This window comes from Balaenoptera acutorostrata, chromosome 21, assembly GCF_949987535.1.
Source record: "Balaenoptera acutorostrata chromosome 21, mBalAcu1.1, whole genome shotgun sequence".
Classification (NCBI taxonomy): domain Eukaryota; kingdom Metazoa; phylum Chordata; class Mammalia; order Artiodactyla; family Balaenopteridae; genus Balaenoptera; species Balaenoptera acutorostrata.
In genome coordinates, this window is record NC_080084.1 from 16,518,634 (window position 1) to 16,542,306 (window position 23,673).

General features: G+C 50.3%; 1 protein-coding gene across 1 annotated transcript; it reads left to right on the plus strand.

The window, feature by feature from the left end:
* Window positions 1-248: 248 nt before the first annotated feature.
* On the plus strand, window positions 249-16,812 carry DUSP4 (dual specificity phosphatase 4). Its single transcript, XM_007174052.2, has 4 exons — window positions 249-1,125; window positions 10,876-11,021; window positions 11,983-12,202; window positions 12,853-16,812. Exons 1-4 carry the CDS (start codon window positions 687-689, stop codon window positions 13,236-13,238), a joined length of 1,191 nt encoding a protein of 396 aa, XP_007174114.2. The 5' UTR covers window positions 249-686; the 3' UTR covers window positions 13,239-16,812.
* Window positions 16,813-23,673: the final 6,861 nt, after the last annotated feature.

A 23,673-nucleotide genomic window follows, 5' to 3' on the forward strand; every position in this document is an offset into this window, starting at 1 on the left:
GGTTTTATGAATGGGCCTGGCGGCGAGAGCCGCGCGCCCTGTTTACTCCGCTCTTTGTGACGTCGCGTCCCCGTGACTGGGCGCGAGCGGCCGGTACTCCATTCACGCGCCCGGGCGGGCGGAGGGGGTGGGACCGGTGGGGCGAGGGGAGTCGCGAAGGGGCGGGGAGCGAGCGCGGGGGGCGGAGCAGGGCTCGCGACCTAGAATGGAAAGAGGCGGGGCCTCGCGAGGTAGTAATGAATCTGCCCCCTCCCGGGGGAGAGCAGAGGAGCATTAATAAATCTATAAGCCGAGGAGAGGAAACTCTGGCTGGGGCAGACCGCGTAGCTCCAGCAGTTCGTGGGGAACGGCGGCCGGAGCAGCACAACGGGCAAAATACAATAGAGGCGACAACGGAAAGGAGCCCTTGGTCCTCTCCCGTAAACACACTCCCCTCGACCGCCACCTCCCCCTTGGCACCGTGCTGCCTGGCGCCCGAGGCCGCTCGGACTGCTATGTAACTGCGAGGCTGCGGGAGGAAGGGGACCGGGGAGAAGAGGTTCGGCCGTGGGAGCCCCTAAGGGCCAAGTTTGCGGCCACTTCTGCCCGCGCCCTCCCTTAGTCCCCGCTCGCCCCTTCCCGCAGCCCAGCTGGCCCGGGCGTCCTTCGCCTCCTCGCGTGCCCAGTAGCCGCGGTTCCTGGCGACCATGGTGACGGTGGAGGAGCTGCGGGAGATGGACTGCAGCGTGCTCAAAAGGCTGATGAACCGGGATGAGAACGGTGGCGGCGCGGGCGGCAGCGGCAGCGGCAGCCACGGCGCCCTGGGGCTGCTGAGCGGCGGCAAGTGCCTGCTGCTGGACTGCCGACCGTTCCTGGCGCACAGTGCCGGCTACATCCGAGGCTCGGTCAATGTGCGCTGCAACACCATCGTGCGGCGGCGGGCCAAGGGCTCGGTGAGCCTGGAGCAGATCCTGCCCGCGGAGGAGGAGGTCCGCGCCCGCCTGCGCTCCGGCCTCTACTCAGCCGTCATCGTCTACGACGAGCGCAGCCCGCGCGCCGAGAGCCTCCGCGAGGACAGCACCGTGTCACTGGTGGTGCAGGCGCTGCGACGCAACGCCGAGCGCACTGACATCTGCCTGCTCAAAGGTAAACGCCGGCGCCGGGCGCGAGCTGGAGGGTCGATGCGGCGGGGCTCCGCGGCCTGAGCCTTAGTGGGCAGGAGAAGAAGTGCCTGGAGGGACTCGTGGCTGCGGGATCCCTCCCGCGCACTCCTTTGTGCGTACTGGTGTGTGCGCGTGGTGTGCAAGGATTCTGTGCGTTTGTGTGCAAGCGTGAGCTCCTGAGGTCCTCAGAGACGGTGAGGGCTCCGTCACCTGAAATTACGGACCCTTCCTGGCGATTCTACGATTGTTTACAGCCACTAACGGTCTGGTCTTGCGGGCGAAGCGACTCAGCTGCGTTGCCCACCTTCGAGTCCAGGGAAGTGCTCCCAAGTGCCACGGTGCGGGAGGTGGCGGGACAGGTTAGGCCTGTCGGTTTGGCGTGTCAGGGCCCCGCACTGAGTCCGACCCAGAGATCCCGAGACATGGGGCAGGGGGTGAAGGAGGATGAGCGCGGGGATGGGATGGGCCCTGCGGGTCCGGCTGGAAATTAGCCCTTCATAAACGCAAAAACGAAGATCGGCTTGCGGGCCTGATGTGGAGCGATCTGTTCTCTCCTCCCCTGCTGCCCGACTCCGAGCTCCACCGGGAGGGTCGCCAACCCCTCCCGCCTCGGGCTATCCCCAGGCTCTGGAGCGGGAGGCGGGAGGTCTGAGTATTTGGGGAAACGCAAGGCGGGACGGGGCCTCTTAAACTGCGACAAGTGCGACCTTTTGTTCAGACTCGACTCTCAGATGGCGGCGCGCGCTTAAGTGCGAAACTCTTGGGGAGGGGAGGTCTTGTCAAATGTGCAAGTCGGAAACCCCGAAAGGGCCGAGGGCTACCCAAGTATCTGGAGGGACGGGGGCGCCGACCGCACCTGCCGGGTTGCTTGGGGCCCCTGCCGCGCAGCGCCCCTTCCTCTCGCGCCGCATTCCGCGCGTTCCTTCGCCCGCGGCGGGTCTTGGCCTCCGAAGCCGAGAGGCGTTTCGGACCCGGGCCATCAGAGAGCCGCCCCTTTCCCTGTCGGCGCCCCTGCCCCCCCCCCCTCCTGCCCTGCCCTCTCCAGACCCGCTCACCGGAGAGGAAGGGAGATGGGGCGGGAGGCGCGGCGGAAACCTCTCCCCGCTGCCCCTGCCAAAAAGCACAACACTGCCCAGTGCCGGCGGGCCAGGCTTGCCCCCGTGAACAGCGGGGGACTTTGTTCTCGGCAGTTGTTTCCTGGCCATTTGACCTGTCAGCTGCTGGGGAAATGCTGCTGTTGACCTTTGGTTGAACTACTAAGGCGATTTTGCTGATTTTTCTTTCTCTACGAGGGCGGCCTTTGGCACCTCAGATTGAACCAAACGCTCCTCCCTTCTCCTCCCAGCGCTTTAAGAGAAAGTGCCAGGAAGGGCCTTGCACCGGAAGGACCGCTAAGCCCGGCGAGCTGTGCCGGGAGCCACGCGGCCCCGGACCGGGTAGAGCGCCGAGGTGGGGTCCGGGCTGTTGATGCACGCCGCCTGCACTCCTTTACATGGTTGCCGGCGTGCCGGCGCTCGTGGGGACGAGGAGAGAAATGTCTATGGGACCAAAGTCCCTTCGAGTGGCAGGGGCTGGCTGGGGTGTTCTCCGTGCCGCGCTGACCTGGATCTCTCCTGATTTGGAGCCCGATCGCGCGCCTGCCTGCGCGGCCCCTGAACCCAGGACCCTTCTCGAGGTAGGGCAGACGCACGTGGAGTCTGGGTTCGTTCTGTTTTGTTTTTCTTCCTGGAAGAAATCCGGAGAGGACCGCCCTAGGGTTTCCGGGAGCGCAGACACTTAGGCCCCGCTCCCGGGGAGAGAGACGGATTTTTAAGGCTTCCGCCTCGGGCTCGCGGCACCTCCCTGGTTCCCCCGAATCCCGCCGGGAGAGCCCGGAGCCAGACCTGTACCGAGAGCCACCCTGCGGACCGGCCTCCCGGCGCAAGGCAGATGCTAATGTGCAGGCTGCGTTGGACGGGCAGCCTCCGGGTAAAACGACCGTCCCCTGGCGGTTGGCGAGGTGCCTGGCCCACGGAAAAGGCGTGTTTTAAGGGCTGTTTCCTCCCGAGGCCTGCACTGCCTCCTGTTGTCTGACCTGGTGCGGGCAGGGAGGACGGCCCGCTGCCTCTCAAAGTCCGCATCCTCTGAGCCGGAAAGTGTCTAGGCCTGGATCGAACTTCCCTCTCTCTGGGAACAGGCCCCCCGGGAGCCGCCAGGAGAGGTTCAGCTGGGTTTGTCTAGGCAAAGGGAACCTGCCTTTGGAAGCAGCCGCCTAAAATTCACAGAGTTTGGGCGCGGGGGGGCTCCTTCCAGCTCGTTCTGCAGTGGTGGTAGAACATCTTTGAGGTTAACTGGGTCCTAGTCTATTCAACTTGGCTGATTTTCATTTATGTGCTAAGCAGAGGCGGTCTCCACACAGCTCCTCTTTCTTCTTGCCTTCTACTGAAAAGGCATCCCTAGTGAGGGCAGAAGGAAATGGGCGTGGTCTGCTCCCCCAGCGCTGCGGGAACGTGCCTCTGGGGGAGGACAGCCGTGCCTCCTGCACTCCCATTCCTTGGAGAAGTGGAACGGCAGGAAATGTGGGCTTATGGGCGGGGGGGGGGGGGGGGGGGGGGAGCTGGGGGCGGGGAACTAAAGGGAAACAGGGGGAGACAAGCCCCTTAGATTATCTTTCATAAATGCCTTAATTGATTAGGGGTTGGGTAATTTTTTTCCCACCAGAGTTGTTCCTTTATTTTGCAGCCATTGGGCCTTCCTGGGCGTCTCATTTCATGTGCAGTGGTGGGTGTGGAATAAAAGTGGTCAGACATTAAGCCAGTGGAAGACTGATTGTTGGTGTCTGCCGTCCAGGAGGGACAGTAAAAACAGCTGGGCATTTTCAGAAGTTCTATTACCCTTCCTGGCCACAGGCTATCAAATTCTACCAATTAATTGCATTTTTAAAAGCCGATTTTCCTATTTCGGCCACTTTGAAGGGCAGAAAGTTGATTACTCATTGCAGGCAGTTAATAACTAATACCACAGGCAAGAATTCATAGGTAAGAGTAAACTTTACTTACTATCAATGAAATACTATCTGGCCTTTACATTTCCTAATATTACCCAAGGTTTGCTAAAAGCAGTAACCCAAATCACTACATTTTCTGGTCTTTTGGCTAGTAAAAGCTTCCCACTGGGATAAACTTTTTTTTAAAGCTCATTTTATTTAAAATCCTGTAATACATTTTTAGGGACAGTTTAGAAAGTTTAGCTTTTCAGATTTTATTACAGTACACATCTCCTTTGAAATCCCCTTCTCACTCCTCATAGATCTTTGGAATAGGGTTTTAGACAACCGCTCCCGCCCCACCCGCCCTGGGTCAATAGAGAAAGACAAAAAGAGCATTTTCTTACCCTAACAGAAGTCTTCGTTTACCTCCCACGTTCTCCAAATAAATCAGTCTGTTATGCAGAAGATGTCAGGTATAAAAACATTATCTTATTTTCCTTCTATCTAAAATTCATCTCAGCCCATGACCTTTGTCAGTTCTTATTCAAGTTCTGATTTAAAAGCTGTCCTGGAGCTGTTTTGAGAAACTGGGAAGATCAACTAAATACTCCAGCTTCCCCTTCCAGGTTGGAAGTCACCTACCCAGTAGTCCCCAGGCCTGATCATACAGACCTGACATTATGCTTCCTGCGAAAACAGCCACCAAGGCCCGTAATGAATGCTATGGGGGGGTTCGGGTGACTGTCTTCTGTCTTTTCTCTCTCTGTGTCCATTTGCCCTGCCCATCCTCATTTCCAGGAGGTCAGTGGCATCAAACAGCAGAGTCCTGGGGGATGCTAAGGTTGAACACCTCTTTCACCCAAAGGCAAAAGGACTAGCTTTTCTCCTTGCAAACAGGACACAATGCCCATGACAGCCAAGAATTGTTAGAATTACCAAAAAAAAAAAAGCAGGCCTTAAAGGTAATTCCTAACCCCTAGTATAAGGCCTTAAAGACCTGTAAGGAATGAAGCAAACTCACTACTCTTTGCATCGTTTGAACTGGATGTTTCCAACCAACAAAAGCAGCTAAAGACAGGGTGTAGGTGTAAATTGAGAGTGCCAACCTGATTGTCCGTAAGCCTATCACAGCTCCCTTGGGCTTGTCCTGGATGCTTACAGGAAAGGTAGGCTGTCCCCACCAAGGTGGGCTGCACAGAGAACTCAGAGAGGAGAAAGGGTGGCCTTTTTAAAGAGCCAAGAAATTCCTTGAAAAAATCAGAACATCTGAAACCAGATAGCTGGTTTCCTTGCTGGGAGGCAGTTCCCATCTAACAAAGAGGAAGTTTGAGAGGAAGAAATGTAGACTGTCAGCGGAAGGCGGCTCACTGAACGGAGCAAATAGCACAGAAGGACTGGGAGGGGCTGCAAACAAGGTCCAGCCCGAGTGTGGCATCAGGTGTCAGCCCAGCTGGCCCGGGACCGAGGTCCTGACACCGAGCCCCAAGGTGAGAAGCCCATTTAGGTAAACTGGAAATGCTGCTCAGCATTTAGAGGGGCGCTTCCTAGGTCAACACCCACATCAAGGGAAGTTCTCAAAGCCAAAGGACCTTCGAATGTCCCCAGACTTGCCTGCTGGGCAACATTTGCCTCGTATTGATAAGCTGTCCCAAGAGAGCGAGGCCATGAGCTCTGTCTGTGAACGGGTGATCTTCTGAGCGTGGAGAGGGTCACGGGGAAAAATTGGCAGCCACATTAAGATCCGTGACCATCGTCACCACCAAGAGACAGTCTTTCCCATCACAGACCCCATTAAGAGTCCTATTATGGTGAGACGACCAGCACTACGCCAGCCTGCCCTTTCCCAAGGACTTTCTCACACATTCTCTCCCACCCCTGCATGAGCAGGAGGCCAGCCAGTTTTCAAAGCTAAAGTTTCTGTGTGAGAAGATGAAAAGAGCACAGAATGGAACTGTAGATGTAGTTATTCCTCAAGGGAATCAAGTGGAAAATTATAGTCCTTTCTCCCCCGCGCCCCCCCAAGACTCTCAAATTTTAAAATGAAGTTGAGAAAATGAGAGTTTTAAGACTAGAAGGTATATTATTAAATAAGAACATGAGAAAAACAGGTCAAAATTAGTCAGCACGTCTGTTACAGAATTACATGCAATAGGACATAGGAGAAAACCAGGTGGGAATTCACTGGCGTATGTGCTGTGAAAATGTGTTCAGAAGTTGGAAATACAGGTCTTGAGGCACCTGCTGTCAGTTTGTAGTTTGCAAATAAGTAGTTTGTGGACATTCAGGATCACAGAATGTTGGAACTTAGAGATGATATCGTCTGGAATCCTTACATTTTGAGGGTGGAAAACAGGACTTAGAGGGAATGTGTTGGCTGGGCTTCCACAGTCAGCTGGGACGCGTCCACATCTGTCTGCTTTGTCCACCCTGCACATCTGCAGGGGTTACAGGGTAGAGCGCTCCCCGCCGGGTCTACAGTGGCAATAAGCTTTCCCTCTCATGAGTTTTGAATAAAACTTGGAGATCTAAATCTAGCTCTTACTGAAAGGGCCGAGGCTCTGGTACATGCACAGATGTGGGCTGGGAAGGGAGGCACCGAGGAGAGAGGGCTGGGAGCAGTCTTCTTCAATCCCACCCACCCTAAGAAATTCAGTTTCATTTCTGCCATGACCCAGTATAGGACTACTCTATATACTTCGAGACGATTTGAAATTTTTTTTTAAGTGAAATGATCCGTGTGCTTATTACGTAACTTGAGCTCTTAAAATACATTTTTTTCCAAGAGATGTTAAGACCTGAGTGGTACCCTCCAGTAGCTCATCACCTGGCCAGGCGTCTGTAGCCCTACCCTGACGGGGCTAATGCCACACTCGGGCTGGAGTAAAGGCGGTGTGTGGGGGAAGAAGAGCCAGCAAGTGCCTTTAGCTGAAGTCCCTGTGACGGGGACCATCACTCTGAAAGCAGAGTGCCATGAAATTATGCCCTCTGTAAATGCAGTGCATTCAAGTAGCTTCTATTCTATTTCATTAAATAGAAAAACGCTGGTCACGACTCCTCCATGACCACCTGGAGTTAGAAAGGCACTGGAAAGAAGCAGTTTGGTGAAGTGTCAGCAGTGCTCTGTTCACATCCTTTCTGTTTCTGCGTGAAAACTCTTTCTCCGCGTGATGAAACCAGCAGGCAAGCCCCCTAGAGAAGGCCCACGAGGGAGGCAGCGGTGGGCGAGCAGCAGGGTGGGCTCCTGACGGCCAGGTTCAAGGTGGCTTTCAGGCCCCTTCTGTGGGCTGAATGCCGGTCCCGCCCTTACCTGGGGGCTGCCCTGCACCTCCGTTTCCTCTTCTGTAAAACTGGGGCTTGTCACGCCTTCCTCTAGGGCTACTGGTTGGATACCTGTGTGGGAAGAGCCTGACACATAATGAACACTTCCTTTGAAGAGGGTCTGTCATTTTTTTTTTTTTAATTTTTATTTATTCATTTATTTATTTATTCATTCATTTATGGCTGTGTTGGGTCTTCGTTTCTGTGCGAGGGCTTTCTCTAGTTGTGGCAAGTGGGGGCCACTCTTCATCGCGGTGCGCGGGCCTCTCCCTATCGCGGCCTCTCTTGTTGCGGAGCACAGGCTCCAGACGCGCAGGCTCAGCAATTGTGGCTCACGGGCCTAGTCGCTCCGCGGCATGTGGGATCTTCCCAGACCAGGGCTCGAACCCGCGTCCCCTGCATTGGCAGGCAGATTCTCAACCACTGCGCCACCAGGGAAGCCCGGGTCTGTCATTTTTATTAACACGCATGCGATACCCGGAGGTGGCTTCCTGGCGTGTGGCCTTGGGGGGTGTGGCCTGAATGGTCCCTGAGCTGCATGCACTCCTGTGTCTGCACCGCCTCGCCTGCGGGCTCCAGGCCCACCAGGGCACGTTCAGCTCATCCGAGGGCCTGGCCTGCGTGCAGCACCGCGGCCCCAGAAGGAGGTGCTCCCTGTAACTACCAGCCACAGACCGCCCCCAAAGCTAGCGACGGCTCAGGTGGGAAAACCTTCCCCCTGCTGCCACCGGGGGCCGCAACCCTCACCTTGCTCCTGTCCCTTCAACAAATCTGCTTCTTCACTTAGTTCCTTTCTGCCTGTTCTTTGAAAACCCCCCAGGGGGACCAGACTTCTCCGTAATCGTTTTTCCACTTTGTTGTAATGGTGCCTTTTCCTGACGTTGCTGTCTCTCTGTCCTGTTAAGAGCAGCCTGGGGGTGACGACAGACAGCCTCCCTCAGGCTGGGTCTGGCCTCTGGGCCGCCTGCACCCTCCCCTGCATGCCACACCCCCAGGGTCAGCTGCAGGCTCAGAGCCCTCCGAGGGTTCTGCTGGGCCCTCCCCGCCCCGGATCGATTGATGGTTGACCCTGGGAGGCGGCAGATGTCCCTGATTGGGCAGGGCACTCAGGGCTCAGGAAGCGCCCAGTACCTGTTCTTCTGCTGTCTTAACTACCAGCTCTCAAGATGCCTACTGGAAAAAATAAGTAAAGCCCAGGAGGAGAAAGCCGTCCAGGGTCTGAGAAGTTGCCAGTAAAGCTGAAGTCACCTGTAGGTACCAAAAAAGAAAACCTTCATTGAGCTCCTCCCCGAGGCCCGGTGCAGAGCACTGGCTGTTCCGGTCAGTCCTCACAGGAGACTCCTGGCCTGGAAGCTTCATCACATTTTACAGATGAGGAAGAGGCTCAGAGAGGTTCCGTGACGGCCCCAGGCTGCACAGCCGATTCACCGGGCTGGCATTCAACCTAGACCTGTGAGTCTGACTGCAGAGGCGAGGCTCTTTCAGGACTTCAGTCTGGGGCCCTGTCCTGTACCTTCTCAGCAGTGAGAACATTCTTTCCACCACTCTGAGGTTCCTCGGCTCCTGCTGCCCTCAGGGCTGCTCTTCCTCTGTGACCTTGGAGCCGGGCCCTGGCCCTCCTGTGACTGTTGGCCTGCCTGTCTAGGTGATGAGCTTTTGGAGGGCACCACTCATGCCTTGCATCTCTTTGAAAAAAATGTATTTTACTAGCTCAAAGTATGTAATAAAGACACGGATCATCTTACTTAAAAAATTTCAAATCCTGTAGAAGTCTCTAGAATAACAAGTGATGGCTTTTCCTATAGATGATCAACCTCCGTTTGTTGAGTGACCCATTTCTCCTTCCGCTTTCTCCAAAGGGCAGCATCTCCCGAAGTTTCCCATCCCAGGGGCCCATCACAGGGACTTTAGCTAAAGGCACTTGCTGGCTCTTCTTCCCGCACACACCGCATTTGGGGCAGCGGTGTTTACAGCTTTGTAGGGAGAGGAGACAGATGGGGGTGATAACGGGAGGGAGGCCGCTCCTGTGACGAGAAGTCCACTGAGGCCACCAGTACATCTGAAGCGGGCAGTACTGGCCCCTCTAGCAGGTTTTCCCTCCAGGGAGGCTGGTCATTATGACTCAGCAGGAGCCAGGGCCTGGGACCAGAGAAATATCCATTTATAGCCTGAGGGAGGGAGTGGGGGAAATAGGAGGCCACCAGTCAGAGAGGAAAAAATGTCTGCCCTGTTTCTGGAAGCCTTAATGATGTGGCGAACGTAATTTTCTTTCCTCTCCAAAGCGGTAGTTTCTAGGGTTGGGATTCAGGGCAAGTAATTGACTAACCGTCACATGTTGGAAAATTGCTTTGCACAGTGGTGATCGGGAACAGTGGCACCCACCCTATCACTTAGTCATAAAGACGTAACGGGCTAGCTGCCTACGTGACCATCAGTTGAGTGGTTGTTCCAGAACCCGCAGATCCTACTGAATTCATTTATAATCCATTTTTGGTCCAACAGAAACTGCAAAAATAAAAATACAAGCAGGGCCAAACCTTGACAATAGATGGTAAGTTTCCCGCAAAGGGAAGTCCCAGAGATCACAAGAAAATCAGATACAGGCTGAATGTCTCTCTTCTTGGTGTGTTTCACTGCCCGCATCTCTGCCCGCATCTCTGCCCACGCCCGCCCAGCCGGCCCTTTCCTGAATGGCACTAACACTATTCCAGAGAAGTTGGCCGTTTATCTCTTTTTACTTAAACGACCTCCCTTCCCCGGAAGACGACCCCACAGAGAACCATTACAGGGCTTAGCAACTCTCAGGTCAGAAAATCCTCCCTTGCCCCAAACCTGTATGTAGCAAGAGGGATTTATTTAGATTTAAGCCCGTTTGCTCTCATTTTGGCCCCATGTCCATGGAACAGCTGTTCATGGGGCCGTGCGATTGGCATCTGTTCTGTTGCTGAGATCCAGAAGGGCCGGTGCCAGGGTAATAGTTTTTTATTCTCTCCCACATTGGAGAACCTCTCTAAACGAAGGGCTGGAGTTGGGGGGGTGACAGACATTTTTTTAGGGCCCAGGGGCCAGCTGAAGGCTGCCTTAGTGCTCATGGAAACCCCCAGTGGCTATTCCCTCTTTCTTTGTCATCACTGTAAAGAAATGATCCCTTCTTCATCTCCCCTGCACATCCTCCTTTGTGTATCTGCATCCCAATCCGAAGTCTTGTCCCTAAAGCTTTCATTCCGGCTTTCAGGATGCAGTCTTGGCCAATGTAGTCTCCGCATCTCGGGGAAAAAGGTCTCCATAGCCATTATTTCTGGGCCCACAGCGCCACCCAGTGGCAAGTGTAGGTACAACCAGCCCCAGCTTCCCAACAGCTCTCCTCCATCAGGTAGGATTCAAGTTCTTTGTGGTTTCCTGCTGGCTCAGTGACCCCATTAACCTGAATATCTTTCTCCTTTACAGGTGGCTATGAGAGGTTTTCCTCCGAGTACCCAGAATTCTGTTCCAAAACCAAGGCCCTGGCAGCCATCCCACCTTCTGTGCCCCCAAGCACGGCCGAGTCCTTGGACCTGGGCTGCAGCTCCTGCGGCACCCCACTGCACGACCAGGTGCGAAGAGGACTGCTTGTCAAAGGCTTTGGACGCAGTGCCTCAATTTGGGGAGAATGTGTTGAGTATCGGGGTGTGATGTTAGGTGGAGTCCACTATTCCTTGGAAGTCTTCCCCTTCCCTCTCTTATTACCCTCGCCTAAGAAAAGAATATAAACACATACGTCCCTGACTTAGCCTCTAGAGTTATGTGCAGACAAGCAAGGAAGGCGGCCAGAAGCATGTGGGCTGCTCTGTAGGAAGCCAAAACCCCAGCCCCAATTCACAACAGTTCGGCTGTCCGCCCCCCATACAAGTTAATTGTAAATGCTAAATGGACATAAATGATCAACCAACCCTTCTCCCAAGAAAACCAGCTTATGCCACTACATTTCTTACAAGCCCACCTCTTCCAGCCCTTTCCTTTAGATGGAAATGGAGTGAATTTATGGGGTCCAGCAACTCTGCTCCCCCAATCCGAGATCACCTGTGTTGATCTGACTCAGAAAAGTGTCATTAGTGAAGCCAACGTTACCTCATTTTGCCAGGATGCCTCCTCTTGTCTGTGAGGTTGACATGGCGTCTGCTTTTCATCTGCCAAGTGAAGGCGTATCCAACCAAATAAGTGCCTAAGCCGCGTAGCTCAGTGGTAGCGGGTGTAAGCTCTTCACGTCACAAACAGTGGGGCACGGCCAGCTTCATTTGTCACGGGGGAAGTGGGCTGCCTGAGCCAGCGGGTGGGGCCCATAGCAGAACAGAGCAGAAAGGCCAGAGCCCATCGCTCCCTCCCGGGGCCCGAGCGGCACACGGGAAACCTGGAGGGGCCGGGTCCACGGGCAGTCTCCCCAGGGCCCGTGAAAGCCCACCTGAGACTGGCTTCCCTCTCCCCGCCCCACACGTCCCAGCCCCCTGCCCAGTTGCCTTTCACTTACAACGTTTGCTTGTCGGGGGGGGGACGCTTTGTTTTCCCTTTCTGGTGCAGGGGGGTCCCGTGGAGATCCTTCCCTTCCTCTACCTCGGCAGCGCCTATCACGCAGCCCGGCGAGACATGCTGGACGCCCTGGGGATCACAGCCTTGTTGAATGTCTCCTCTGACTGCCCGAACCACTTTGAAGGACACTATCAGTACAAGTGCATCCCGGTAGAGGACAACCACAAGGCCGACATCAGCTCCTGGTTCATGGAGGCCATCGAGTACATCGGTAGGCTGGCTCTGGCCAGGGTGCTGGGTCCTCCCAGGCCAGGGTGCTGGGCCCAAGTCTGGCGGAGGGAGGGTGGGAGGGAAGAGGGAACCACGTGTAACTGGTGTGTGGAAGGAGGGACTTAGGAAGGGCCATATCCGGGGGGGTTGCCTGCTTCCCCTCTTCCTCAGTAGGAAGGCTTGCCCGTGGGGTGTTGTGCAGGCCCTGGATAGGATGACGGGCTGTTAGCTTACAGAGCCAAGAACCTTTTCCTTGGACGTCCCCAGGTGCCCAGAGGATAAGACTCTGGGGATGGGGAGGGAGACATAGGGAGAATTGGGGCATTGTTTTTGTTCCTGCAAATGAAAACCCTGCCGTGTGTGCCGGGATTGCACCAGCTTCAGCAGGCGTATTTCCTAAGCGTAGTACATTTGTTTGCTTAATTCTCCGAAATACTCTAGCGGGGGTGGAACTCTAGAGGCCCTCCCCCGTGGGTTTCCTCCCCGCGCGGCCTCAGCCTGGGAGGCGCTGTTCCTCCAGGGGTTCAGCCGCAGGGCCCCCTCTTCTCCAGTCCTCCCCGCACCCTCGTGCCGGCTGAGGCCGCCTGCAGCCGCCTTGCGGGAAGGATGGGGACCTGGGCGCCGCTAACAGCGCGCTGCTCTCTGCCCCAGATGCGGTGAAGGACTGCCGCGGGCGCGTGCTGGTGCACTGCCAGGCCGGCATCTCGCGCTCGGCCACCATCTGCCTGGCCTACCTGATGATGAAGAAGCGCGTGAGGCTCGAGGAGGCCTTCGAGTTCGTGAAGCAGCGGCGGAGCATCATCTCGCCCAACTTCAGCTTCATGGGGCAGCTGCTGCAGTTCGAGTCGCAGGTGCTGGCCACGTCCTGCGCGGTGGAGGCCGCCAGCCCGTCGGGGCAGCTGCGCGAGCGGGGCAAGGCCACTCCCACCCCGACGTCGCAGTTCGTCTTCAGCTTCCCGGTCTCCGTCGGGGGGCACCCGGCGCCCAGCAGCCTGCCCTATCTGCACAGCCCCATCACCACCTCCCCCAGCTGTTAGAGCCTCTCGGATCCTCCCAGCCCTGCACCCGTCGGCTCTCAGCCCGGGTTGGGTGGCGCCCTGTGCGGGCAGCAGGTCGGGACTGGCCCGCAGGGGGCGACAGAGCTCCTTCCATCTATCTCTCTTTGGCCAACCGTGGGGCCAGCTAGAATGGCAATAAGGACTTCGAAAACATATTTAACGCAAACAAACACAACACTCCAACTTAGAGCAATAACGTCTTCCTCAGCGGGCAGGGAAGACCTGGGTTTTGGTTTGTGCGTCAGTTTTACTTTTCAGATAAGAATTTCTTACCTCATTTTTTTCAGCAGTAAGGCTTTAAGTTAGGAAACCCACAGATCCTGGCAAATGTGCCCACCCAGTTTTATTGAGGGGGAGGGGAAGGGAGGGAGGGGAGGGAAAGGGACAAGATAAAAACAAGTTTGCCAGAAGTGCCTGGTTCTGTGTGCTCGGTCCTTTTATTGTTGTAGTTACAGAATTTTTTTTTTTTTTTTAAAGAAATCTTTTAGGACATGGTTTTCCTTTCTAAGTCACCACCAACAGGTGAATAATTATGCTTAATAATAAATAAAAGTATTTATTAAGAATTTCCTCAGAGTATGTAAGTACAGAGAGTCTAGTGATGGTGAATTTAGAATATATTTATGTTAATGTGGATCAGCAGAGCACAATAGCATGCAGACGTCAAAGCAGTTAGGAAGTAAGTGGTGTGTACAAGTTAGCATGATGATCAGCTTGCGTTTGTTACCGCTGAGAAGGGGGCAGGGTGGGGTGGGAGGAGGAAGAAAGGAAGGGACTACTTTTTCATTACAGCCTCCCTCGGTATCCGCCGGGGATTGGTTCCAGCACCCCTTCCGTCCATCGCGGATACCCAAATCCGTGGATGCGTAAATCCGCTGATTCTTGCATCCGCGGATACTGCATCCGCGCATACTGCATCCGCGAATACGGAGCGCAGAGCGCACTTGGTTCTTGGGCACATGGGCCACTGAAGCGATTTGAAACCACAACAATGCAACCGTTTCTGGTGATCAATAACTCAGTTTGGCGGTGGAAGCATTTTTCTCATAGACCTGCCTGAGAACTTGTATATCATCTGTGATAAATGCCGTATCATACAAGGTGCTCCTAAAAAAAAATTGGGCGCAATTCAGCTTTTCCTGCAGTGAATCATTTGGCAAGGCCATTGGGGAACCCAGCTAAGAGAGATAGACCCAAAATGGATCCTTTTGGAAGTGGAAGCACCATCTTTTTTCTCTTGCATAAATCGGAGTTTTTAATTTTAGGGGGTTTGCTTGGAATGAAGTACACCAACAAATTCTTGCATTCTTAAAATTCGTGGTGTCGGTGAATATTTTTAAAGTGAATAGGTGAATAAAAAGAAGGGAGTGGACACCCCATTTCAGGTCCTGTGGAAGCCTAGGACAGCAAGAGAGAGTGAGTGAGGAGTCGGGCACACTCTGCGGGGGAGCTGGCTGCGTGGCTTCTGTGACAGGCACCCAGGGCACTTGAGTGCCATCTTAGAATCCTTTCTTGGGATACTGCCATTTTCAGGGCCCTTTCCAAATGGAGGAATGGCTTTTGGAGAAAGAAGGAGGTGGGTTGGGCTTGGGGGGAGGGAGGACAGAACAAACCACGTGTTATTTACTTTGTAGTGTCGTGGAACAGTGTTGTTACCCAGTGCCAGGTTAGAGGTAATTCCAAACTTGTCTAGAAGCGAGAGCATGCTTTTTGGTTTTGCTTTTTGGGTTCTTTTTAGCCCTCTGAAGATCTAAGTGATGCACATTCTTGCTCACCCATAAATAACTTCAAGCCTCAAGGTTGGAATAGTGTTGGAAGGCTCCTTCTCATCCCCACATCCCAGACAGGACCAGGTTCCTTACATTTCCTTCCATAAACATGAACCTGTGTTGGCATCATTTGTCCTGCCTTTCCCAAGCCCTGTCTGAAAAAGTGTGGGTTCCCACAAGCAGATAGGCCCGCAGGAGGGACTGCTTGAGAGAGGAGGGAAAGTAGCTTTTTACAGAATGAGTGTACATTGGCCAAAACTTGTGTATCCTGCTTTCCCAGACTGGATTCCAACCACACGGTTGGAGCCCAGGACCCGCCCCAGACAGGTCTTTTCCCTGCTTTCCAATTCAAGTCTTCTGTCACAGCGTCAAACCACTATTTATAAAGCCATTTTCTTTGTACTCGATAGCAGCCCCAAAACTCTTAGAAATCAAATAGGAAATTGGCTTGATTGGAAACAGGGATTTGGGGTCACTATTCCCCCATCAGAAGCCTCTTTGATGACTTGGAATAGCTGTAATGAAGACAGCACCGCAGGGTCTGTCCAAATGGCCAGTGGGTTTCAATACATGTCTCTCCCATGGAGTGATTTCTGGTGACGCGAAATATCTGTCATGGCTGGAAAGCATTGCCACTTACACCGAAGATCAACTGTGCTGTTGACAAAAGCCGTAGGCACTCTGGATCTTCTGTAGAGACTGGAGAATGCTGCCGGTTCCCTCCCGGCATCTCTGTGTGACCCAAGTGTGTTTGTGGAGCTTCCCCCGAGCAGTATTCGGCTGAAGCCACCCGTGAGCCGGTGGTCGGGAGCTCCCAGCCTCAGTCGTGGCCTCCTGAGACCATTTTCCTCAGGTACCCATCCTAGCCCGATTCCAGAGAGTTATCCAAAAGGTTGGGAAGCCATGAGAAAAAATGAAGAATCCGCGGGAAGATGGACAGAGGGAGGTGGGACGGGTGATTCAAACGTGAGGGGAAGGGGCTGTGAGATTGGAGGGGCCACCAAGCCTTTAGTTGGTAAAGTGGGGGTTCGCCCTGGCTGCCCATCAGCCTCAGCTGGGGAGCTTTGAAACCCTGCGAGCAGGCGAACCCAGACCAGGTACAGCAGGATTTCTGGAGGAGGGAACCCAGGCATCAGTAGGTTTCAAAGCTCCCCAAGGGCTTTGCGTGTGTAACCAAGTTTGGGAAGCCACGTTCTGGATGGCCAGGTGCTCTTGGAGGCTGGGTCTTGGTAACACAGAGCTGGCTTGTCTGGCAGAAACCACAGCCAGGGGTTTGTCACTAGCTCAGCGTGGTCTCATGGCCGGTCCCCTCAGCTCCGCTGAGGGATAAGATGGTTTCCGTCAGGAGCTCAGGGACCACGTGACCTCCTGAACAAGGCGCCCTTTCAGGCCCCTCGAAAGCCAGCTGATCTGCGGAGCGTTGTTAGGAAACCGAATACAGTGTCCAGATGTTGATGTTCTTCCCTGAAAGTTTCCCTGTCTATCGAGAAGGATGGAGAGTGCCACCTCTTTGAAGAGGACCCTGCCCTACCTTAGAGTTTATGAGTCATAGGAGAAAGAGGCTTCTTCAAGACAGAGCAATGCAATACTTGTAACTTCTGTAAATAGCCCCATCTTTCAGAGTGATGTCATTTCTACATTTGATATGCTTGTATTTCTGTAGGATGTATATAGTCTAGGGGATTTTTTGTTTGGTTTCGTTTTTTAGAAAAGTCAACATGTCAGTTTTTATTTATTGCTTGAAAAAAAGATCATTTGAAGAAAAATAAATACATTTTCAACCACCTCTGGCTTGGTTTATCCTTTCCTGAAAAACTGCGCTGCTATGATGACTTGGAACATCTGGGTCATTTGATAATCTTGTGCACTGCGTACCATCTCACGTGGAGACAGGCTGGTCAGATCTGTGAGCTCCCTAAACACCACTCAAGGAAGGTGACAGGAGAAGGCGGATAGGAATCTCAAGAACCTGATTTCTCTAGTCAGAGAGACAGGAAGAAGTGAAGGATAAGAGACAGATGTCCTTCATCTGAGAGTCTCCTTTGTGCCAAGCACAGGATGGAGTGATAAGGATGGTTCCCAGGTGGGAGAAGTCAATCTTAAACAGCCTAAAGCACAAGTGACTAGGGCTATAACCAAAGACTATACAAGGAGTTACCACACCCTTCCCCATCAATAACGAGGGGGTCCAGCCTGGCTCACAGAATCTTAGGAAATTTTACGGACCTCATGTTCCCTCATATTCTGTAGCATGGAAATAGCAATATGCTTCCAGACAGAAGAAATAAACGGATGAAGATGATATGTCAGTGGTTCCCCAATGCTGATCTGGACATTGCTTCTATCAAATTCCACTGGTACAAATTTCCCAAATTGTAAACCAAAATCATGTTAGTAAACATGTATGTTCACTGTGCCATTGTTATTTAACATTATTTTAGAAGCACTGGCCAATGCAATTAGCAAGGGAAAGAAATGAGGTATACAGTTTGGAAAGTGTGAGGCCAAATTATCTGCGGATGATATGTATCTGAAAAACACCAGGGAATCAATTGAAAAACTATCAGAAATGAGAGAATTCAGCTAGTGGTTGACTGCAAACTTAACATGAAAAAATCAATAGCTTTACTATATGAAAATATCAATTAAAAAAAATAGAAGTAGTAGATCCCATTTACAGTATCAGCTTAAAGATAAACTGCCTACAGTAAACTTTACCAGAGATAGGCAAGACCTAGCTGATGGACATGGTAAAGCGCTACCAAGGGACATATAAGAACATCTGAAAAAAGCTGAAAGACATACTGCGTTCTTGGATGAAAAGACTCAGTATTGAAAAGATTTTATTTCTCCATAAATTAACCTATGCATTTAATATCATCTCAATCAAAACACCAATAGGATTTGGGAGGAACATGGCAAAATGATCCTGATTTCACCTGAAGAAACAAATATGCAGGAAAATTTTTTTTAAAAAAAGAGGGAGTCACAAGTTTGGGGGGTAAGATTTATATCCTTTTGTACTGGGCATCTATCACTATTGTGATAAAAATAGTTTTAAATTTTTTACAGGAGATTATTTTAAAAATAGAGATTCCTGGGCTCATCTAAGACATTGAGTCAGAGACCGCACAAACTCCCACCAAGAGATTCTGACTTACAGCTGGTTTCAGGACTGCCTGATACAGGCTTGACCTCTAGCGTCTCCCTTCCCTTCAATCCCCTGTCGTTATACAACCCGCAGCCCGGAATTATTCTGATCCCATCACTATTACTGTAGCAACTTACCCAAGAACTTAGTTGTGTAAACCAACAACCATTTTCCTTTGCTCAGGAATTGGGAGATTAGAAAGCTGGGAAAGGCTCTGCTGGGTGGTTCTCATTGGGGTCTCTCCTGCGGCCACTGTTGGCTGGGCTCCTGTCATCTGGGGTTTCAGACAGGCTGGTCATCCAAACGGCTCATTCACGTGACTGGCAGTTGATCTGGCTGTCGCCTCACAGACTCACAATTCAGTTGTGACTGTCGCTTTGAGCGCCTACATGCACCCTCTCCAGTAGAGCAGAGTCCATACAAGACGGATGAGAACTCCAGCGAGAGTATTCCAGCCAGCAAGGTGGTCGCTCCACTACCGTCTGGTTTCAGAAGTCACAGAGCATCACTTCCTCTCGACTATATCAGTTGTAGCAGTTTCAAGCCTGCGTAGGTTCAAGGGGAGGCGAGCCAAACCCTGCCTCTGGATGGAAGGAATGTCAAAAATTCATCGTAGCCATTTTTCAAACCACCACACCAATAAACAGAGAGTTACCTAGGAAACCTGAAAATGCAAATTTCACCCCTAATCCAGAGACATTGGTCATCCAAGATCTCGTCCAAGGACCAAAACACAGCTTTTAAACCACTATGCATACTGGCTGCTTATGCTATATTGGCCCCATGTGATCCAGAAAGCATCACAAGATAAACCTAACCTTAGGTTAAAAAAATGCTGGGAAGTAGAAAGCTGAAAAAGCACATTCTGAGGAGGAAATAAAGGCAGGAGCTTTTGAAGTCACCGCCGATTTCAGCCCCCGCGCCTCTCCCCATTAGCGCTTACGTCACGTTTGTTCAGGTCCACCTGAGGTGTCTTTCCTGCTGCCCAGTGAGTGGCACAGGGACCAACTGAGCGCACGATATGAACAGTTAGAGAGAATTGTTCTGGATCCTCCACCACCAGTGGACAGAGCTACTGAAACCCTGTGTCTGGCAGCCAGGCTGGGACAGGCAGACAGAGGTCTTACCCAGGACCTCTGGGTAAGACAGACGCATCCCCACAAGCCCCTGCTAAGATTCTTTTCCCTGGATCTCTGGAGGTACATAGAGCTACAGGGCTGGGGAGGTTTAGACTGGGATTTTCATCCAAGGATGTTAGAAGCAAGTAACATCCGTCATGTGGGCACACATCTGCTACCTCCCAACCGTGGGTCTTAGATAAGACCTGAGTTTGACAAGCCAGCTTAGACCTTCTCACCCCATGAACACAAAAGAGCTCTGTCTACAGAGCAAGCCCCACACTAAGTTAGCTTCCTAGCTGCAGGTGAAGAGGGGAAGGTGCAGACTTTGTAGCAGGAGAAAGAATAAGATGAATGTGCTAATCTTGAGGTGTGAGAACCTTACCCACTGGGGAAAATGTAGTCCAGTGGGTGTCCTGAGTTCCGACCAGTTGGATGGGCCTCTTCTCTTCCTGGAAAAGAGAGGCTGGATGGACAAGTTAAAAACAAGGCGCAAGGGACAGTTTCTCCAACACGTACTTTCCTTTAGAGAAAAGTCGTCTCTTACCCTAGAGATTGCGGATTTCATGACTTGTTCCGTAAAGATTTGGTCCAGCCCAAGGACCCAGGGGTCGAAGAAGTGTGCACTTCATTGCGCAGGAATTAGCAAAGGACCCATGGGAGTTCCAGGGATCTCACTGCTGACAGCACAGACAGAAGAAGAGGGAGCCCCGACGATCTTCTGGAAATGGTGCTTAAGTCTCTCGTGAAATCAGGGAATCTATTCTTAACCAGAGCAGTAGCTGAGGAAACTGGCTCCCCACTAGTTGCCATGGGGAAGTTCAGTGGAAAAGCTCCGGAACTTGACCTTGGAGTTCCAGGCATCTCCATCACAGTGTTCCCAAGCTGACTCTGCATCACCACTTTGGGTGGCTGTACAACTCTTAAATTTAGTAAATTTACTAAACAAACAAACAAAACCTGACTTTTACATTTAAAATGGGTAAATTATACACCAATAAATTTGTTTAATGATAAATACATGAAAATACACGAATATGAATATATATGTTCACTGCCCCAAACTTCAAAGAACACAAATACATACAAGGAAAAATGGAAGTTCCTCCGTCTCCATATCCCTGCCCTACACCCCACTTTCTTTTACTTTCAGTAACAAAAATGAGCCATTTGGTGTAATTACTTCAAGGCTTTTATTTATGCATTTTATAAATTTATGTGTTTGACAGTGCCGGAGAGCAAAGTTTGCCACCCCTAAATGTCTTTTTGCCATGCAGATTATTTTGAGTTGGAAGTAATCAAGGAACAAAAGACTCAGGAAGAAACTTTGAGCTTCCCCTAAAGAATGCAGATAGAGGACCTGTTCCAGGAAGGGAACATCACCATAGATAACCTAGTAGACAAGGAGGAACCCAGGAAAGTCTGCTTGTTAAAATTCCTGGATCCCGTTGTCTCTGCAGGCCCAGCAGACATTTATTTACCAAACATTTGCTTTTCCATTTCCATATAAATTGCCTTCCTCCCCTCTGAAGTCCCAAATCAGTACCCCCAACATCCTCTTTTATCTTTAGCTGAAGATGGTCTTTAAGGTGAGAGTTTCAGCCATTTTGGTGAGTTACTCAGTTTTCCTGGATCTCTCCCATGGATACGTGTCATTCAACTTTTGTGTGATTTTCTCCTGTTCATCTATCTCATGTCAATTTAATTCTTAGACCAGCCAGAATAACGTAGCAGGGTAGAGGAAAATTTCTTCCTCCCTGATAACAGGATAATATTTGAGATGTTAGCTAAGTCAATTATTTTAAATGTTTCAAAGACATTCAAAAAGAATGTACAGTCTCTGCTTTTGGGTACAAAGTTCAAGTTAGTTAAATATGATATTCAACTCCCTGATATTTTCATTTTTATTTTGTCAGTTTCTTAGAGGAATGAATTAAAAATACGAGGAGGATTTGATAAAATCAGAATCATAGTGGAAGATTTTAACAGTTTGTATTTTCTATGTTCCGATGTTGCCTTGCATGCATGAAGTCGTGCTTGATAATGGCTTCTTGTGGCTTGTAGGTGATGTTTCTTGTTTTCCAGGTAATGTTCCATCCTACTTTGTCTGGAATCAATAATACCATGTCTACATTGGTTTGGTTACCGCTTGTCTGGTATGTCTGTATATGTCTCCTTTTTATTTTAAGTAACAGTTGGGGATTTATCTTTCAATCATAGAGAACACCTGACCATTAAGTAATAGAAATATGACTGTAGACTTATAGGTTGAATTCTGTAATTAGGCTGAATGTCGATTCTGGATATTTGTTTACAACAATGTAACCCCACTTAAAATATAATCCATGGCTTTGAGGAGATCCAGCAAGAGAAGCAAAGAGGCATTTCCCCAATCCTCTTCATTGCCATCTCCCAATGGAAAAGATTCTCTTCCAACATTCTGAGCAAATGGGGAAAAATAGCAGAAGCACTAGCAGAATTGCACATTTATAGTTCTGCCATCATCATCACAACTTTTTTCATTTCTAAGATGATTGCTCCTGCTTTTCAGTTTCCAAACAGGTTAAAGCAATTCACCTGGAAATCAGACTCTAAATTTAGAGGAGAGGCCTTGAATTACTGAGCCACATGATTAAAAAAAAATATTATTCTTGTTTCAATTTCTTCCCTTCCCACAGTAAAATAGCTTTATCGAAAAATTCAAACAACAATCTAAATATGAGAAAGCAAAAAATCTTCTGAAATCCTGTATCTCTGATACAGTCACCCTCAACGTTCCATGACCATCTTTCTATATATATGTGTGTGCATACCTACATATATACATACACATGCTTTCATGTTCTATACTTCCTTGTGGCTTGCAGGTGATGTTTCTTTCTTTGTTCTATGTTCTAGACAGGAAGACATAAAAAATATATATATATGCACACATACACACACAGAGTTATTTCTTTAAAAACTGTCAGCCATATTGTTAAAGAATACTTTCTTTTTACTTAGCTCCCTCCCTCCCTGCACCAGATTCTGCAGACAACCACTGTTAACGATCACGTGTCCTTCCTTATCTTTCCGCGCTCATAGAGTTGTATACAATATAATGTATTGTATTATATGGTATAAAGCACATATACCATATATCTACACGTATAACTACATATAGGGATTTTATTTGGTATTGTTTGCTTTATAAAAACAAGATCCTACAATACACAATTTTCTGCATCTTGCTTCCCTCAATGTATTGTGGAAATCCCCTCAAGTCAAATGATAAATGATTTGACTCACTCCGAATTTCTTTATGTAGCTAATTTATTCACATAGATCAAACGTTTTAAAAACACAGATGTGTATATGATAAAATGCCTCCTTCTCAACTATCTCTCCTCAGCACCCAGGTTACCCATGTTTACCAGTGTTACCAGATTTTGACACACTCACCCAGAAGATATTCTGGGCGAATCATTTAAGAGTAAGTACATGAAGGTATAGTGTGTTTGTATTTATGTAACTTCTCCCCCACCCACTGCTTTTTTACCCAAACACTCACCACCACTTTGTTATAAAAACTCCTGAGTTTTATCAATCTGAGAGGTAACTTGTGTTAACTTACTATTTTAACTTACATTTCTTTTATTATGAGATTGCACAATTTTTACATATTCAAGAACCATTTGTATTTTTTCTAGGAACCGTGTGTTCATAACTTTTACCTGATTTGTTTGTTTTATCTTACAGATTTTCAGGAACTCTTTCTCTATGAAAGAGATTAGCCCCCTTGTCTATAGTCTGAACTGCAAACATTTCCCCCAGTTTGTCATCTGTCTTTTGACTATTGCTTATAATAGTTTAAAACATATGTATCTTTTTGAGTCCCTGCTTTCAATTCTTTTTGTAAACACTCTCCTGTCTTATTTTAAAGAATATTTAGATAGAGAACACAGCTGCTCACCTTGTAGCTTGGTCCCCAGTGCCAAGCAAGGGAACATTAGTTCTATTTCAATGTCATACATTGAGTGAGTGCCTGGGAGAAGACTTGTCCGGCTAACTGTTCTCTTTTCCTCACGCTTCTCCAGGGTCTGAACTTTGAAGCACTGGTCTACAGAATCGGGTTCTGAGCTCAAAGTGGAGGAAACATAGAGAATATTTGCTTTTTCCCCTCTGTCCTCCCCAGTTATATATTTATTTATTCTTTATTTATTTATTTTTGGCTGCGTTGGGTCTTCGTTGAGGTGCGCGGGCTTCTCATTTGCAGTGGCTCCCCTTGTTGCAGAGCACAGGCTCTAGGCGCGCGGGCTTCAGTAGTTGTGGCACATGGGCTCAGTAGTTGTGGCGCACGGGCTTAGTTGCTCCACGGCATGTGGGATCTTCCCGGA

What these genes read in the sequence shown, in the direction of transcription:
- DUSP4 (XM_007174052.2), top strand. Translation starts at nt 687, where the DNA reads ATGGTGACGGTGGAGGAGCTGCGGGAGATGGACTGCAGCGTGCTCAAA. An exon ending in GCACCCCACTGCACGACCAG is followed by an intron (nt 11,022 to 11,982) that starts GTGCGAAGAGGA and finishes TTTCTGGTGCAG; the next exon opens with GGGGGTCCCGTGGAGATCCT. An exon ending in GGAGGCCATCGAGTACATCG is followed by an intron (nt 12,203 to 12,852) that starts GTAGGCTGGCTC and finishes TCTCTGCCCCAG; the next exon opens with ATGCGGTGAAGGACTGCCGC.